The 17149-nt window shown below is 33.4% G+C and overlaps 2 protein-coding genes across 3 annotated transcripts in view; one reads left to right on the top strand and one right to left on the bottom strand.

The window, feature by feature from the left end:
* Positions 1–4453, top strand: part of LOC101895882 (venom protease) — a 31451-nt gene extending 26998 nt beyond the window's left edge. The window contains exon 2 of the mRNA XM_005178894.4: positions 3491–4453. Coding sequence (XP_005178951.3) covers positions 3491–4262 — 772 coding nt within the window. The 3' untranslated portion in view covers positions 4263–4453. The remainder of the gene's footprint in view (positions 1–3490) is intronic.
* Positions 1–17149, bottom strand: part of LOC131806354 (venom dipeptidyl peptidase 4-like) — a 372031-nt gene that overhangs the window by 345413 nt on the left and 9469 nt on the right. The window lies entirely within an intron of this gene.

Below are 17149 nucleotides of genomic sequence, written 5' to 3'. Positions count from 1 at the left end.
AAGGCGTGGATTTCTTAAAAATATATTTTAACTATTTTTTCTACAATTTCCCAAGGCGTGGATTTCTTAAAAATATATTTTAACTATTTTTTCTACAATTTCCCAAGGCGTGGATTTCTTAAAAATATATTTTAACTATTTTTTCTACAATTTCCCAAGGCGTGGATTTTTAAAAATATTTATTTCTAAAATTTCCATAGGTGTGGATATTTAAAAAATATTTTTTTACAATTTCCATAGGCGTGGATTTTTTATAAATATTTATTTCTAAAATTTCCATAGGTGTGGATATTTAAAAAATATTTTTTTACAATTTCCATAGGCGTGGATTTTTTATAAATATTTATTTCTAAAATTTCCATAGGTGTGGATATTTAAAAAATATTTTTTTACAATTTCCATAGGCGTGGATTTTTTATAAATATTTATTTCTAAAATTGCCCAAAGTGTGGATTTCTTAAAAATATATTTTAACTTTTTTTTTCTACAATTTTCATAGGCGTGGATTTTTTAAAAACTATTTTTTCTATATTTTTCGAAGCGTGGATTTTTTTAAAAAATATTTTTTTCTACAATTTCCATAGACGTGGATTTTTAAAAAACTATTTATTTCTAAAATTTCCCAAGGCGTGGATTCCTTAAAAATATATTTTAACTATTTTTTCTAAAATTTCCCAAGGCGTGGATTTCTTAAAAATATATTTTAACTATTTTTTCTAAAATTTCCCAAGGCGTGGATTCCTTAAAAATATATTTGAACTATTTTTTCTAAAATTTCCCAAGGCGTGGATTTTTTACAAATATTTTTTCTAAAATTACCAAGGGCGTGGATTTCTTATATATATATTTTAACTATTTTTTCTACAATTTCCCAAGGCTTGGATTTTTTAAAAATATATTTTATGTTCAGCTTGTGTTAAGCCATTAAAAAAATATTTTTAAAAAATCCACGCTTATGTTAAAAAAATATTTTTAAAAAATCCACGTTTATGTTAGGTCATTGAAAAAATATTTTTAAAAAATCCACGTTTATGTTAGGTCATTGAAAAAATATTTTTAAAAAATCCACGTTTATGTTAGGTCATTGAAAAAATATTTTTAAAAAATCCACGTTTATGTTAGGTCATTGAAAAAATATTTTTAAAAAATCCACGTTTATGTTAGGTCATTGAAAAAATATTTTTAAAAAATCCACGTTTATGTTAGGTCATTGAAAAATATTTTTAAAAAATCCACGTTTATGTTAGGTCATTGAAAAAATATTTTTAAAAAATCCACGTTTATGTTAGGTCATTGAAAAAATATTTTTAAAAACTCCACGTTTATGTTAGGCCATTAAAAAAAATATTTTTAAAAAATCCACGTTTATGTTAGGCCATTTAAAAAATATTTTTAAAAGATCCACGTTTATGTTAGGCCTTTTAAAAAATATTTTAAAAAAATCCACGTTTATGTTAGGCCATTTAAAAAAATATTTTTAAAAAATCCACGTTTATGTTAGGCCATTTAAAAAGATATTTTTAAAAAATCCACGTTTATGTTAGGCCATTGAAAAAATATTTTTAAAAAATCCACGTTTATGTTAGGCCATTGAAAAAATATTTTTAAAAAATCCACGTTTATGTTAGGCCATTGAAAAAATATTTTTAAAAAATCCACGTTTATGTTAGGCCATTGAAAAAATATTTTTAAAAAATCCACGTTTATGTTAGGCCATTGAAAAAATATTTTTAAAAAATCCACGTTTATGTTAGGCCATTTAAAAAAATATTTTTAAAAAATCCACGTTTATGTTAGGCCATTTAAAAAAATATTTTTAAAAAATCCACGTTTATGTTAGGTCATTGAAAAATTATTTTAAAAAATCCACGTTTATGTTAGGCCATTAAAAAAAATATTTTTAAAAAATCCACGTTTATGTTAGGCCATTTAAAAAAATATTTTTAAAAAATCCACGTTTATGTTAGGCCATTAAAAAATATTTTTAAAAAATCCACGTTTATGTTAGGCCATTTAAAAAAATATTTTTAAAAAATCCACGTTTATGTTAGGCCAATTAAAAAAATATTTTTTAAAAAATCCATATTTATGTTAGGCCAATGAAAAAAATATTTTTTAAAAAATCCACGTTTATGTTAGGCCATTTAAAAAATATTTTTAAAAAATCCACGTTTATGTTAGGCCACTTAAAAAAAATATTTTTAAAAAATCCACATTTATGTTAGGCCATTAAAAAATATTTTTAAAAAATCCACGTTTATGTTAGGCCATTAAAAAAATTGAAAAAATATTTTTAAAAAATCCAAGTTTGTGTTAGGCCATTTAAAAAAATATTTTTAAAAAATCCACGTTTATGTTAGGCCAATTTAAAAAAAATAATTTTAAAAAATCCACGTTTATGTTAGGCCAATTTAAAAGAAATAATTTTAAAAAATCCACGTTTATGTTAGGCCATTTAAAAAAATATTTTTAAAAAATCCACGTTTATGTTAGGCCATTGAAAAAATATTTTTAAAAAATTCACGTTTATGTTAGGCCATTTAAAAAAATATTTTTAAAAAATTCACGTTTATGTTAGGCCATTCAAAAAATATTTTTAAAATATCCACGTTTATGTTATGCCATTGAAAAAATATTTTTAAAAAAATCTTTAAAAATATTTTCTTTAAAAATATTTTTTTTTACAATTTCCAAAAGCGTGTATTTAAAAAAAAAATATTTTTTCTACAATTCCACAAGGCGTGGATTTAAAAAATATTTTTTTTCTACAATTTCACAAGGCGTGGATTTAAAAAAATATTTTTTTCTACAATTTCCCAAGGCGTGGATTTAAAAAAAAATATTTTTTTCTACAATTTCCCAAGGCGTGGATTTAAAAAAAATATTTTTTTCTACAATTTCCCAAGGCGTGGATTTAAAAAAAAATATTTTTTTCTACAATTTCCCAAGGCGTGGATTTAAAAAAATATTTTTTTCTACAATTTCCCAAGGCGTGGATTTAAAAAAAATATTTTTTTCTACAATTTCCCAAGGCGTGAATTTAAAAAAAAATATTTTTTTCTACAATTTCCCAAGGCGTGGATTTCAAAAAATATTTTTTTCTACAATTTCCCAAGGCGTGGATTTAAAAAAAATATTTTTTTTTACAATTATTACAAAAATTACAAAAATTATATATTAAAATAATTATTTTCAAAAATATTTTCTCTACAATTTTCTGGAATATTTAAAAATATATTTTCAATATTTTCTCATATTTTTGGATTTTATTTATTATTTTCACAATTATTATTTTTATTTATTTTCACAATATTTATATTCTCAAAATGCCACCTGTAATTCTGAAAATATTTTTCTCCGCGCTGTAGTATTGAAAACTAATTATAGATTTGTTGTTTATCTTCACAAAAACCATGCCATTACGTTAATGACCATTGTTTTTTTTTTCTCCTTCTCTTCCCCCCTCCCACACACTCTCACACACACACAGATGCGGTGAGCGCAATGATGAGTCGCGCATTGTTGGCGGCACAACAACGGGAGTCAGTGAATACCCATGGATGGCACGTCTGAGCTATTTTAATCGCTTCTATTGTGGTGGCACACTCATCAACGATCGCTATGTGCTGACAGCGGCCCACTGTGTCAAGGGCTTCATGTGGTTCATGATCAAGGTCACATTTGGGGAGCACGATCGTTGCAACGACAAAGAGCGGCCGGAGACTCGCTTTGTGTTGAGGGCCTTTACACAGAAATTTAGTTTTTCGAATTTCGACAATGACATTGCCCTGTTGCGTTTGAATGATCGGGTACCGATTACCAGTTTTATTCGCCCCATCTGCCTGCCAAGACCGGAGGAACGTAATGAGCTATTTGTGGGTACCAAAGGTATTGCCACTGGTTGGGGTACTCTGAAGGAAGATGGCAAGCCGTCGTGTCTGCTGCAGGAGGTTGAGGTACCCGTCTTGGACAACGAAAGCTGTGTCGCCCAGACGAATTATACCTCGAAAATGATCACGAAAAATATGATGTGTGCCGGTTATCCGGGTACGGGAGAACGTGACAGCTGTCAGGGTGATTCTGGTGGCCCCCTGGTACGTTTGCGTCCCGACGATAAACGTTACGAACAAATCGGCATTGTTTCGTGGGGTAATGGTTGTGCTCGACCCGATTATCCTGGGGTCTATACCAGGGTTACCAAGTACTTGGATTGGATCAAGGAGAACTCACGAGATGGTTGTTTTTGTGATGAACATTTTTGAGAGAGAGAGAGAGAGAGAATGGTATAAGGATTTCAATGGGTTAGTTAAGGAATAAATGAAAAGAATATATTTTTAAGAAATGTCGATATTCAAAAATTGAAAAGAAAATTGCACTATTTTGCCGTGTTTTTATATATACGTGGATCTATAAAAAAATATTTATGATCGATATAATATTTTATTTTGTAATATTTTTGATATATACTAAGATATATAAAATAAAAATAAAGAATTGAAAAATTTATTTTAGAATTTTATTGGAATCATTTAGGTGAAGGTAAGTATTATTAGAGTGAAGGCCCGTAAAAAATTTGACGAAGATATAGAGAAAGAGAGACCACTAAAGAAGCAAGTAAGAAAGACCACCAATAAAAGAGTCATCGAAGGTGGGTGTTTTATATATTTTTAAAGGACTAAGGATTTTTTGAGACTTTTTAAAATATGATTTAAAAATTTAAAATCTTTTGAAAACATTTACGGGTTTTTAATATTTTAAAAAATATGAGACGACTTTAAGCAATTTTAATTTTTTTTTATATATTTGTTGACACCTTAATTTTAAAAATTCATCAAAATGATCAAAAACAATTTTTCCAAAAAACTTTAAGCACTTTTATTTTTTTTTTTAAATTTGTTGACACCTTAATTCTAAAAATTAATCAAAATGATCAAAAAACATTTTTTCTTAAAAACAATTTACATTTTTCATTTAATTCTTAAAACTATTTTTACGAAAATTTCATAAGATTTTCTTAAAAAAAATTATAGAAATATTAAGAAAACACAAGTAAAAAAGCTCTATGTTCGGCCGGGTCGAACTTTGAATACTCTCCACCATTTGGTACAAATTGGGCAATTTTCAAAAAAAAAAATCCGTTAAAAATTCTGTTAAAATCTTAAAAATACCGAAAGTAGCCGTATATTAGTGTCTATACGACGATGTGGACCTATATAAGCAACTGTTGTCATAAGCTATTACAATATTCAAATGCGAAACTTGAAAGAAAAAAATCTTTTTATAATGTAGCTAAAATCATGAAAATACCGAATATAGAGAGGTACCATGGGGGTTATAAGACGTGGACATGCACAGACAATTTTCTGCCATATGCTGTAGTATCTATTACGAACTTCAAATGCGAAATTTGAAATTGGAATTGCGGTAAATAATGTCGCTAAACTCATCAAAATACCGAATATCGGGGGGTACCGTTATATGGGGGCTATACGAATCCATTACGAACATCAAATACCAACTTTAAAACAATTCCGGTAAATAATGTCGCTTAAATTGCCAAAATACCGAAAATAGGGAGGTACCATTGTTTGGGGGCTATACGATGTACGAAGACGAGGACCGACATGGCCCATTTTCAATACCAAAATTCCTGCAGAAATAATACACATTTGACTAAATTTTTATAAACTTACTTAACTTCGTTCGGAAGCTACAGTGATTTCCACAGACGGACATCGCTAAGTCAACATAGAATTTTATGCTGATCAAGAATATTTATACTTTGTGGGGTCTAAAATGCGTATTTCGAGGTTTTACAAACGGAATGACAAACTCCATAGTATGGAGGGATATTGGGAAGTTTTATTAAAACATTGCATGAAGTCTAATTTTTATTTTAGTTTAGTTTGAGGGGTTTATTAAGTTTGTCATTCCGTTTATAACACCTCATTCTTGATCAGCATAAAATTCTATGTCGATTTAGCGATGTCTGTCCGTGTCTCCGTCTGTGGAAATCAATCTAGCTACCGAACGAAATTAAGTAGGTTGATAAAATTTTACTCAAATGTATACTATGCCTGCAGGACTTTTGGTATTGAAAATGGACCATGTAGGTCCTCGTCTTCGTATAGCCCCCATACAATGGTACCTCCCTATTTTTGGTATTTTGGCGATTTAAGCGACATTATTTACCTGAATTTTTTCATATTTGGTATTTGAAGTTCGTAATGGTTATTACAGCCTAAGACAGAAAATTGTCCTTGCCTTCGTATAGCCCTCATATAACGGTACCTCCCGATATTCGATATTTTCGAAATTATTCACCAGAAATGTTTCAAATTTGGTATTTGAAGTTCGTAATGGTTACTACAGCCTAAGATAGAAACTTGCCTGTGCAGGTTAACGTCTTCGTATATCCCCATATAAAGGTACATGCCGATATTCGATATTTTAATCATTTTTGGAACATTATTCACTGGAACTGTTTCAAATTTCGTATTCGAAGTTCGTAATGGGTACTACAGCCTAAGACAGAAAATTGTCTGTGCAGGTTAACGCCTTCGTATAGTCCCCATATAACATTATTTGACATTATTCACCGGAATTATTTCAAATTTCTTAATTAAAGTTCTTAATGGGTACTACAGCTTATGACAAAAATTTTTGTATGCAGATCCACGTCTTCGTATAGCCCCCATAATTTTTCATGTTCCTTCAATAGTGGTGGAGGGTATTAAAAATTCGGACCTGTCGAACTTAGCTGCTTTATTACTTGTATATATAATTTTATACGGCCAAAATGTGCCTAATCGAAATAAAGATTTAAGATCCTAGGCCTATTTGGACCAAATCTATTTCAGGACATTTTGAGTTGATCTAGCGATGTCTGTCCGTCCGTCTGTCTGTCTTGTGCGCACGACAACTCTCGAGGGAGTATCCGATTTTGTCCAAACTTGTTATATCCTAATATTATTATATTGAATTCGGAGATTGGCAGCACACCCCAAAAGTTCGAAAAATATTTTACTGCACAGAAAGAGAAAGGATTATCCGATTTTTCTCAACCTTTCCAAATCCTAATATTTGCATCAGTGCTAGGTCAGGTGAGAAAATTAACACACCATCGAGTATCGATTTTTTCCAAATTTCTTACATCACAATATTATTATTTGTCCAAGATCTGGCTTTATAATGGAATATACCGGTACACTACTTCTGGTACCTCCCTCACAAAGGATCAACACTTTGAGTATCCATGAAGCTCATAAAATGCGAAATTAACATCCGATTCCATTTAGATTTGGTACATCTCAATATTTCCATCAGAATAAAATCAGTAATAAGGATGGTAGAGATCGGACTATTTCTTCGGGTACCTCACCCACAAAGGATCAAAGTTTTGAATATCCAAAACGATTATAAAATCAGAAATAGGCATCCGGTTCTTTTCATATTCCTAACATCCCATTATTTCTACTAACGCTAGATCTGATGTGAAGATTTGATATAACGATCCATTTCTTGTGGTTCATAAAACGCGATATTAGCATACGATTCCATTCAGACTTCACACATTTCAATAATTCCATCAACATAAAATCTGTTACAATGATGGTAGGGATTGTAATATTTCTTTGGATACCTCTTCCAAAAAGGGTCAATGTATTGAATAACCAAAAGGATTATAAAATCCAAAATAAGCATTCGGTTCTCTTCACATTTCACACATTTCATTATATCTATTAACACAAGATTTACTGTGAAGATGGAGTATATCGGCCCACTCATTCAGGTACATCCTCCACAAAGAGTCAAAATTTTCAATGAATATCCATGAAGCTAAGAAAGAGCGAAATAAATTTTCACGAAATTTATTATTATTATTATTATTTTTTTTTTTTTTTGCTTTTTCTTCAAAAGCTTTAAACGATGAATTTATCTTATGAAAAAACGTATTATTTTGCCTCTCAATAGGTTAATCATTGTCATTTGTATAATGAACACACATACAAAGGGAATACTCACTACATTGATTGATTTCGTCATCATTAAACGGTGCTGGTTTGTTACCCTAACAAAATCTCACTCTCTTTCTCTCTCTCACTCCTCTCTCTGCTGCATATCAATACAGATTTTGTTTGTTTTTTTTTTCAATTGAGGGGAACCCTAAAAAAATCTATTAATTAGCAGGCTCTTAGATAATAATTTATTCAAAAAAAAAATTATTTTTATTTCAAATCATCGAATTCCGTTGACAGTTTTTTTAATACCAGGCAGCATCAGTAGCCGCCTTTCGTTGAATAAACCAAAAAAAAAAATAATTTCCAATGACAAAGTTTTTCTTTTGTTCCGTTACTTTTTGTTGTTGTTGTTGTTTCTTCTCGTATTTTTTGATTTCCCAAACGAACCGGTTTAATTATCTTCTGCTGGATGGCTGTCTGGTTGGCTGCCTGGTTGGAATGACTTGTGGTGTTGTTGCCATTTGAAGCTACTGGTTTTGTTTTATTTTTGTTTGTCTTTTTGAATCTGAAGATTTCAATTTCATAATAGATGCGGTTTGCAATTTATTTTTATTTTTATTTTTAAATCTTCAACGCAAGTCTGGCTTGTCGGCATGTGAAGATAATGAATTTGAATTACATTCAAAACGAAAAGTGAAAGTAGGAAAATAAGTACACAGTTGTGTGGCACTAACACGTGGTCTTCTATGAAGGAAGAGTATCCGATAATCTTAACCGATCTTCACCAAATTTGACATACTAGCTTCTAGACTTAATTCGGTCGTAAGTGCCAAATTTCATCCCATTTGGACAAATATTAGACGTTTGGTGCACAATAAAAGGTAAATCGGACGAAGTTATACATGGGAGCTATATCCAAATCGGAACCGATCTCGATAAAATTTAGCAAATGTATTTCTGAGCTGTATTTGATATATTTCCCCAAATATTGTTGTTACAGAGTGCATATTACGGCTGCGGAGGACAAAAATAACAAATCGGATGAATAATATATATGTGGGAGCTATAACTATATCTGAACCGATCTTCACCAAATTTGACATACTAAATTCGGTCGTATGTGTCAAATTCCATCCCATTTGGACAAATATTAGATGTTTGGTGCACAATAAATGGTAAATCGGACGAAGTTATATATGGGAGCTATATCCAAATTCGAACCGATCTCGATAAAATTTAGCAAATGTATTTCTGAGCTGTATTTGATATATTTCCCCAAATATTGTTGTTACAGAGTGCATATTACGGCTGCGGAGGATAAATATAACAAATCGGATGAACAATATATATGGGAGCTATAGCTATATCTTAACCGATCTTCACCAAATTTGACATACTAGCTTCTAGACTCAATTCGGTCGTAAGTGCCAAATATTATCCCATTTGGGCAAATATTAGACGTTTGGTGCACAATAAAAGGTAAATTGGACGAAGTTATATATAGGGGAGTTATATCCAAATTCGAACCGATCTCGATAAAATTTAGCAAATGTATTTCTGAGCTGTATTTGATATATTTCCCCAAATATTGTTGTTACAGAGTGCATATTACGGCTGCGGAGGACAAATATAACAAATCGGATGAACAATATATATGGGAGCTATAGCTATATCTTAACCGATCTTCACCAAATTTGACATACTAGCTTCTAGACTCAATTCGGTCGTAAGTGCCAAATTTCATGCCATTTGGACAAATATTAGACGTTTGGTGCCCAATAAAAGGTAAATCGGACGAAGTTATATATAGGGGAGTTATATCCAAATTCGAACCGATCTCGATAAAATTTAGCAAATGTATTTCTGAGCTGTATTTGATATATTTCCCCAAATATTGTTGTTACAGAGTGCATATTACGGCTGCGGAGGATAAATATAACAAATCGGATGAACAATATATATGGGAGCTATAGCTATATCTTAACCGATCTTCACCAAATTTGACATACTAGCTTCTAAACTCAATTCGGTCGTAAGTGCCAAATATTATCCCATTTGGACAAATATTAGACGTTTGGTGCACAATAAAATGTAAATCGGACGAAGTTATATATAGGGGAGTTATATCCAAATCTGAACCGATCTCGATAAAATTTAGCAAATGTATTTCTGAGCTGTATTTGATATATTTCCCCAAATATGGTTGTAATAGAGTGCATATTACGGCTGCGGAGGACAAAAATAAAAAAAAATCGGATGAACAATATATATGGGAGCTATAGCTATATCTTAACCGATCTTTACCAAATTTGACATACTAGCTTCTAGGCTCAATTCGGTCGTAAGTGCCAAATTTCATGCCATTTGGACAAATATTAGACGTTTGGTGCACAATCAAAGGTAAATCCGACGAAGTTATATATAGGAGAGCTATATCCAAATCTGAACCGATCTCGATAAAATTTAGCAAATGTATTTCGGAGCTGTATTTGACATATTTCCCCAAATATTGTTGTTACGGATTGCATAATACGGCTGTGGGTAAGAAATATAACAAATCGGATGAACCGTGTATATATGGGAGCTATAGCTATATCTGAACCGATTTCGATTAAATTTGGCATACTTATTTTCACGCCTAATTTGGTTGTATGTACAAAATTCCATACATTTCGGACTGATATTACACGTTTGGTGCACAATCGAAGGCAAATCGGACGAAGATATATATGGGAGCTATATCTAAATTTTGACCGATTATCTCCAATTTCAATAGGGTTCGTCCTTGGGCCAAACACATGATTTTGTGCAAAATTTCATCTGGATAGGGCAATAAATGCGAACTGTACTTTGTTTACAAAAATACATGGACAGACGGACAGACGGACGGACGGACATGCATAAATCGACTCAGAATGTGATTCTATGCAGATCTTCAAAAGGAACTATGGGTCTATCTCGTTTCCTTTTGCCTGTTACAAACAAATGCACAAAGACATAATACCCTGACCACCTTGTGGTGTAGGGTATAAAAATCCAAGGTTATGACAAGGGTTCTAAGAAGGTGTGGTGGGTCCTTGAAAAAAAAAAACAAGTATTCTAAAAATTCCATTCGAAATATTTTGAAAGGTCAATGTACATAGATTCATGACCCTCAAAGGTCATTGGCCCCGGGAGAGAAGAAAATGCACATCCAACTTCCCACATAATTTCGTTTTTATGCCCTACCCCAGAAAGTGGTAAGGGTATTATGTCATTGTGCATTTGTTTGTAACATGGAGAAGGAAGTCGGATGGACCCATAGTTACTTTTGAGGATCTTCATAGAATCACTTTCTGAGTCGATTTATGCATTTCAGTCCGCCTGTCCGTCCCTCTGCCCATGTATTTTTGTGAACAAAATGCAGGTCGCATGTATCATCCGATTGAGATGGAATTTTCCAATCAATATATATCTAACCCAAGGACGAACCCCATTGAAATTGCTGAGAATCGGTTCAAATTTAGATATAGCTCCCATATACAGGGTGAGATTAAGGAACTGCAACCAACTTCAGACTGCTGTCATATCTAAGCCACTCTAAGTCCGACAGCTGTTAAAATTATTTCAGTGACAGCTCATTATATATTTTTTACATTTTGGTGAGAATTTGTGAGAATTTTCTGGGAAAAAAATTATTCGTGACGGAATTCAAGCGTGATGGTGTGATTTCTTTATATTTGGCTGGAAAACCACAAGTGGCCATCGTTAGAGCTCTCCAGCATTTAAATGTGAATAAATCTTTTGTGTCTCGTACCATCGCTCGTTAACGTAATACTGGTAGCCCGACGTCAAGGAAGTGGACGGAAGAAAACAGCAACATCAGCAGAAATGGTTCGAAAAGTAAAGAAGCCACTTGATCGAAACCCGCTTCGCAGTGGCCGAAAAATGCCTCGTGAGCTGAACATATCGCAATATTCGGCATTCGGCAAATATTGAAAAATAAGCTCGGGGTAAAGCCATTGAAATTCCAAAAAATGCAAGAACTTACACCGCAACAGAAAGAAAATAGACTCAAAAGAGTTAAAGAGTTGCTTCGCTTGGCCGAAAGTGGTGAACTGCTGAATTTGGTTCTCTCCGATGAGAAAACATTCGTTGTCCAGCTGTTTGTAAACAAACAAAATGATCGTGTTTACTTGCTAAAGAGGTCAGCTGAAAATGTGCACGTTCGGTTGGCCACCAGAACTCAAGCGCCGGCCATGGTGATGGTGAGGGCCGTCAGCTGAAAATGTGCACCTACGGTTGGCTACCAGAACTCAAGCGCCGGCCATGGTGATGTTGTGGGCCACCATAACAGCCGATGGTCGCTCTCTGCTCGTATTAATCGTCCGTGGCATCAGAATAAATGCCGAATATTATCGCGAAAATATTCTGGAGGGTGTATTAAAGCCTTGGGCACGCAAAAAAAAATTTTGCCGCAGACCTTGGACATTTCAACAGCACTCAGCACCATCGCACTCAGCACACACAAATTGGGGTTCCTCGATTCATTTCCAGCGCACAATGACCACCAAAATCACCGGATACCAATCCGTCGGACTATTGTGTCTAGAGTATTTTGGAAAGCAAGTTTGGCACTAAAAAATACCAAAGTGTCGATCACCTCAAGCAGACGCTTCGCGGGGAATGGGCCAAAATACTGCAGAGCAACATTCGGGCAGCGTGTTACGGTTTCATTGGCCGTTTGAAGGCCATAATTCGTGTCAAAGATGACAAATTCGGACAAATCTAAATCTTTTTTAAAATTTGAGCTATTTCCGACATTTTTTGCATTCATTTAATAAAATTTAAAAAAAAAAATGTAACAAAAAATGGTGTTTGACTTTGTTGCAGTTTTCTTTTTTTTTTTTTTTTGATCTGATGTCATCAACCGATTTCGGGTTAATTGGCCAAAATCAGACCAAATGACCTAAATTTTGGCACATCCAACCGAATTCAGACTAGAAGCTAGTACATCAAATACGGGTCAGAAATACCTCTGCCAAATTTTATCGAGATTGGATCAGATTTGGATATAGCTCCCATATATATTTTACCGATTTCGGGGTAATTGTACGCCAAATGGCCAATATCAGTCCAAATGACCTGAATTTTGGCACATCCGACCGAATTCAGTCTAGAAGCAAGTACATCAAATTTGCCAAATATTATCGAGATCGGTTCAGATTTGGATATAGGTTCTCCAACCGATTTCGGGTTAATTGTGCACCAAATGGTCAATATCAGTCCAAATGACCTGAATTTTGACACATCCAACCGAATTCAGTCTAGAAGCAAGTACATTAAATTTGGTGATAATCGGTTCAGATATAGCTATAGCTCCCATATATATGTTTCATCCGACTTGGGGTTTTAGGTCCCTCACATGTGCAATATGAATTCCACAACAATGATCTTTGGTACCAAATATCAGATACAGCTCAGAAATAAGTGTCTAAAATTTTGTGAAGATCGGTTCAGATTTAGGTATAGGTCCCATATATATCTTCAACCGATTTCGGGTTAATTGTACAACAAATGGCCAATATCAGTCCGAATGACCTGAATTTTGGTACATTCGACCGAATTTAGTCTAGAAGCAAGTACATCAAATTTGGTAAAAATCGGTTCAGATATAGCTATAGCTCTCATATATATGTTTCATCCGATTTGGGGTTTTAGGTCCCTCACATGCGTAATATGCACCCCACAACAAGGATATTTGATATCAGACATCAGTTACAGTTCGAAAATGCCTCTGCCAAATATTATCGAGATCGGTTCAGATTTGAATATAGCTCCCATATATATCTTCAATCGATTTCGGGTTAATTGTGCACCAAATGTCTAATATCAGTCCAAATGACCTGAAATTTGGCACATCCGATCGAATTCAGTCTAGAAGCAAGTACTTTAAATTTGGTGACAATCGGTTCAGATATAGCTATAGCTCCCATGTACATGTTTCGTCCGATTTGGGGTTTTAGGTCCCTCACATGCGCAATATGCATTCCACAAGAGTAATATTTGGAACCAGTTATCAGATACAACCCAGAAACACCAATGTCAAATTTTATCGAGATCGGTTCAGATTTGAATATAGATTCCATATAAATCTCCAACCGATTTCGGGTTAATTGTGCACCAAATGACCTGAATTTTGGTACATCCGGTCGAATTCAGTCTAGAAGCAAGTACATAAAATTCGGTGAAAATCGGTTCAGATATAGCTATAGCTCCCATGTACATGTTTCATCCGATTTGGGGTTTTAGGTCCCTCACATGCGTAATATGCACCCCACAACAAGGATATTTGATATCAGACATCACTTACAGTTCGAAAATACCTCTACCAAATTTTATCGAGATCGGTTCAGATTTGGATATAGGTTCCATATAAATCTCCAACCGACTTCGGGTTAATTGTAGACCAAATGGCCAATATCAGTCCGAATGACCTGAATTTTGGCACATCCGACCGAATTCAGCCTGGAAGCAAGTACATCAAATTTGGTGAAAATCGGTTCAGATATAGTCGTAGCTCTCATATATATGTTTCATCCGACTTGGGGTTTTAGGTCCCTCACATGCATAATATGCACTCCACAATTAGGATATTTGATACCGGCCATCAGATACAGCTCCAAAATACCTCTGCCAAATTTTATCGAGATCAGTTCAGATTTTTAATGTAGCTTCGATATACATCTTCATCCGATTTGCCTGATATATCAGCCCAAATTGGATAGATTTTTTCATATTCAACCGAATTTTTTCATTTGGTGAACTTGGTCCGGTATATATATTGCTCCAATAAATATTTTGTAATATCAAATCCGAATCGAAGCCATATACGTATATAGTACTATACATTAATGATATTTGCTGCTAGAGGTACAAAAGCCTCAGATTTGTTGAAAATCGATTCAGAGTTGGACATAGTTCCCAAATTGTGACTGCTCCAAAGCCATGATACGCCTTCAAATAAGGTTCATAGTTGGTAGTGATCTACTTCAAATAAATTCCCAATATAAACCTTTTTTATTACCGTAGCTCTACTAAATACGCATGGTGGTGTAGGGTATCATATAATCGACACCGCCAAACTGTTGACCTTTCCTTATTTTGGCTTTTTCATCAATTTCCACTGAGTTCATCTTGCCACTTCAATTGCTCAAAATATACCATCTTTACATCCCCCAATGGGTTAAAACCAACTACCGGTTGGTGTTGTACATCTGCCGGTAGTTAGGCCAACAGTCACATGCGATAGATAAGCAAAGCGTGTTGGGTACAGCTTGTGGATGCGATGCTGCAGTTTTTGCTATTGTTTAAGGTTTGCTTCCATTGTTTTGTTGGTTTTGTTGTTGTTTGGTTATATCATAAAATGACATGTAAGCAAAGCTATTCTCAGGGAAATGGGAGATTTAAAAAAAAAAAAAAGATATTTAAACATTTTAACAGCAATTTAAAAAAAAAAAACTTTTTAAAATTTTTTTTTTAAAAAAATAATTCTTCGGTTGTTTTGACAAAATTTTCTAATTCACAGCTCTTGAAATATTTTTGTTGAAGTTTTTAATTTTTGGGAAAAACGTTTTCAATATTTTTTTATATTTTTTCAATTGAAGAAAAGCTTGAAAAAAAAAATATTTTTATTAAAAAAAAGTCATACGAAGCCTTCGAATGATTTTAAAATTTTCACACAATTTTTCAAATGAACTTTGAAAACTTTTACAAGTAAAAAAGCTGTAAGTTCGGTCGGACCGAACTATGAATACCCTCCACCATTTGGTACGAATTTCGCAAATTTTCATAAAAATTAAAATCCGTTAAAAATTCTGTTAATATTTGAAAAATACCAAAGGTAGCCGTCATCATTTTCTGTCATGGGCTGTAGTACCCATTACGACCTTGAAATACCGAATTTTAAATAAATCCGGTAAATAATGTCGCTAAAATCATTAAAAGACTGGATATCGGGAGGTACCGTTATATGGGAGCTATACGAAGACGTGATCCTGCACAGACAATTTTCTGTCAAGGGCTGTAGTACCCCTTACGAACTTTAAATATGAAATTTGAAACATTTCCGGTAAATAATGGCGCTAAAATCACCAAAATACCGAATATCGGGAGCTACCGTTATATGGGGGCTAGACGAAGAAGAAGACCTACATACAAAAATTTTTGTCATAGGCTGTAGTACCCCTTACGAACTTTAAATATGAAATTTGAAATAATTCCGGTAAATATTGTCGCTAAAATCATCAAAATACCGAATATCGGGAGTTACCGTTACATAGGAGCTATACGAAGACGTGGACGTGCACAGACAATTTTCTGTCATAGGCTGTAGTATCCATTACGAACTTTAAATACCAAATTTGAAACATTTCCGGTGAATAATGTCGTTAAAATCACCAAAATACCGAATATCGGGAGGTACCGTTATATGGGGGCTATACGCAGATGTGGACCTGCACAGACAATTTTCTGTCATAGGCTGTAGTACCCATTACGAACTTGAAATACGAAATTTTAAATAAATCCGGTAAATAATGTCGCTAAAATCATTAAAATACCTAATATCTGGAGGTACCGGTATATGGGGGCTATACGAAGACTTGAACCTGCACAGACAATTTTCTGTCATAGGCTATAGTATCCATTACGAACTTCAAATACCAAATTTGAAACAATTCCGGTGAATAATGTCGCTAAAATCACCAAAATACCGAATATCGGGAGGTGCCGTTATATGCGGGCTATACGCAGACGTGGACCTGCACAGACAATTTTCTGTCACAGGCTGTAGTATTCGTTTAAAACTTCAAATGCCAAATTTTAAATAATTCCGGTAAATAATATCACTAAAATCAATAAAAGACCTAATATCTGGAGGTACCGGTATATGGGGGCTATACGAAGACGTGAACCTGCACAGACAATTTTCTGTCATAGGATGTAGTATCTACTACGAACTTGAAATACGAAATTTTAAATAATTCCGGTGAATAATGTTGCTGAAATCATGAAAATACCGAATATCGGGAGGTGCCGTTATATGGGGGCTATACGAAGACGTGGACCTGCAAAGATGATTTTCGGTCATAGGTTGTAGTATCTACTACGAACTTCAAATACCAAATTTGAAACATTTCCGGTGAATA

Source organism: Musca domestica, unplaced genomic scaffold (genome assembly GCF_030504385.1).
Source record: "Musca domestica strain aabys unplaced genomic scaffold, Musca_domestica.polishedcontigs.V.1.1 73, whole genome shotgun sequence".
Taxonomy (NCBI): Eukaryota; Metazoa; Arthropoda; class Insecta; order Diptera; family Muscidae; genus Musca; species Musca domestica.
Note: the sequence above shows the minus strand (reverse complement) of the source record. Positions and strands in the feature narration are given on the sequence as shown.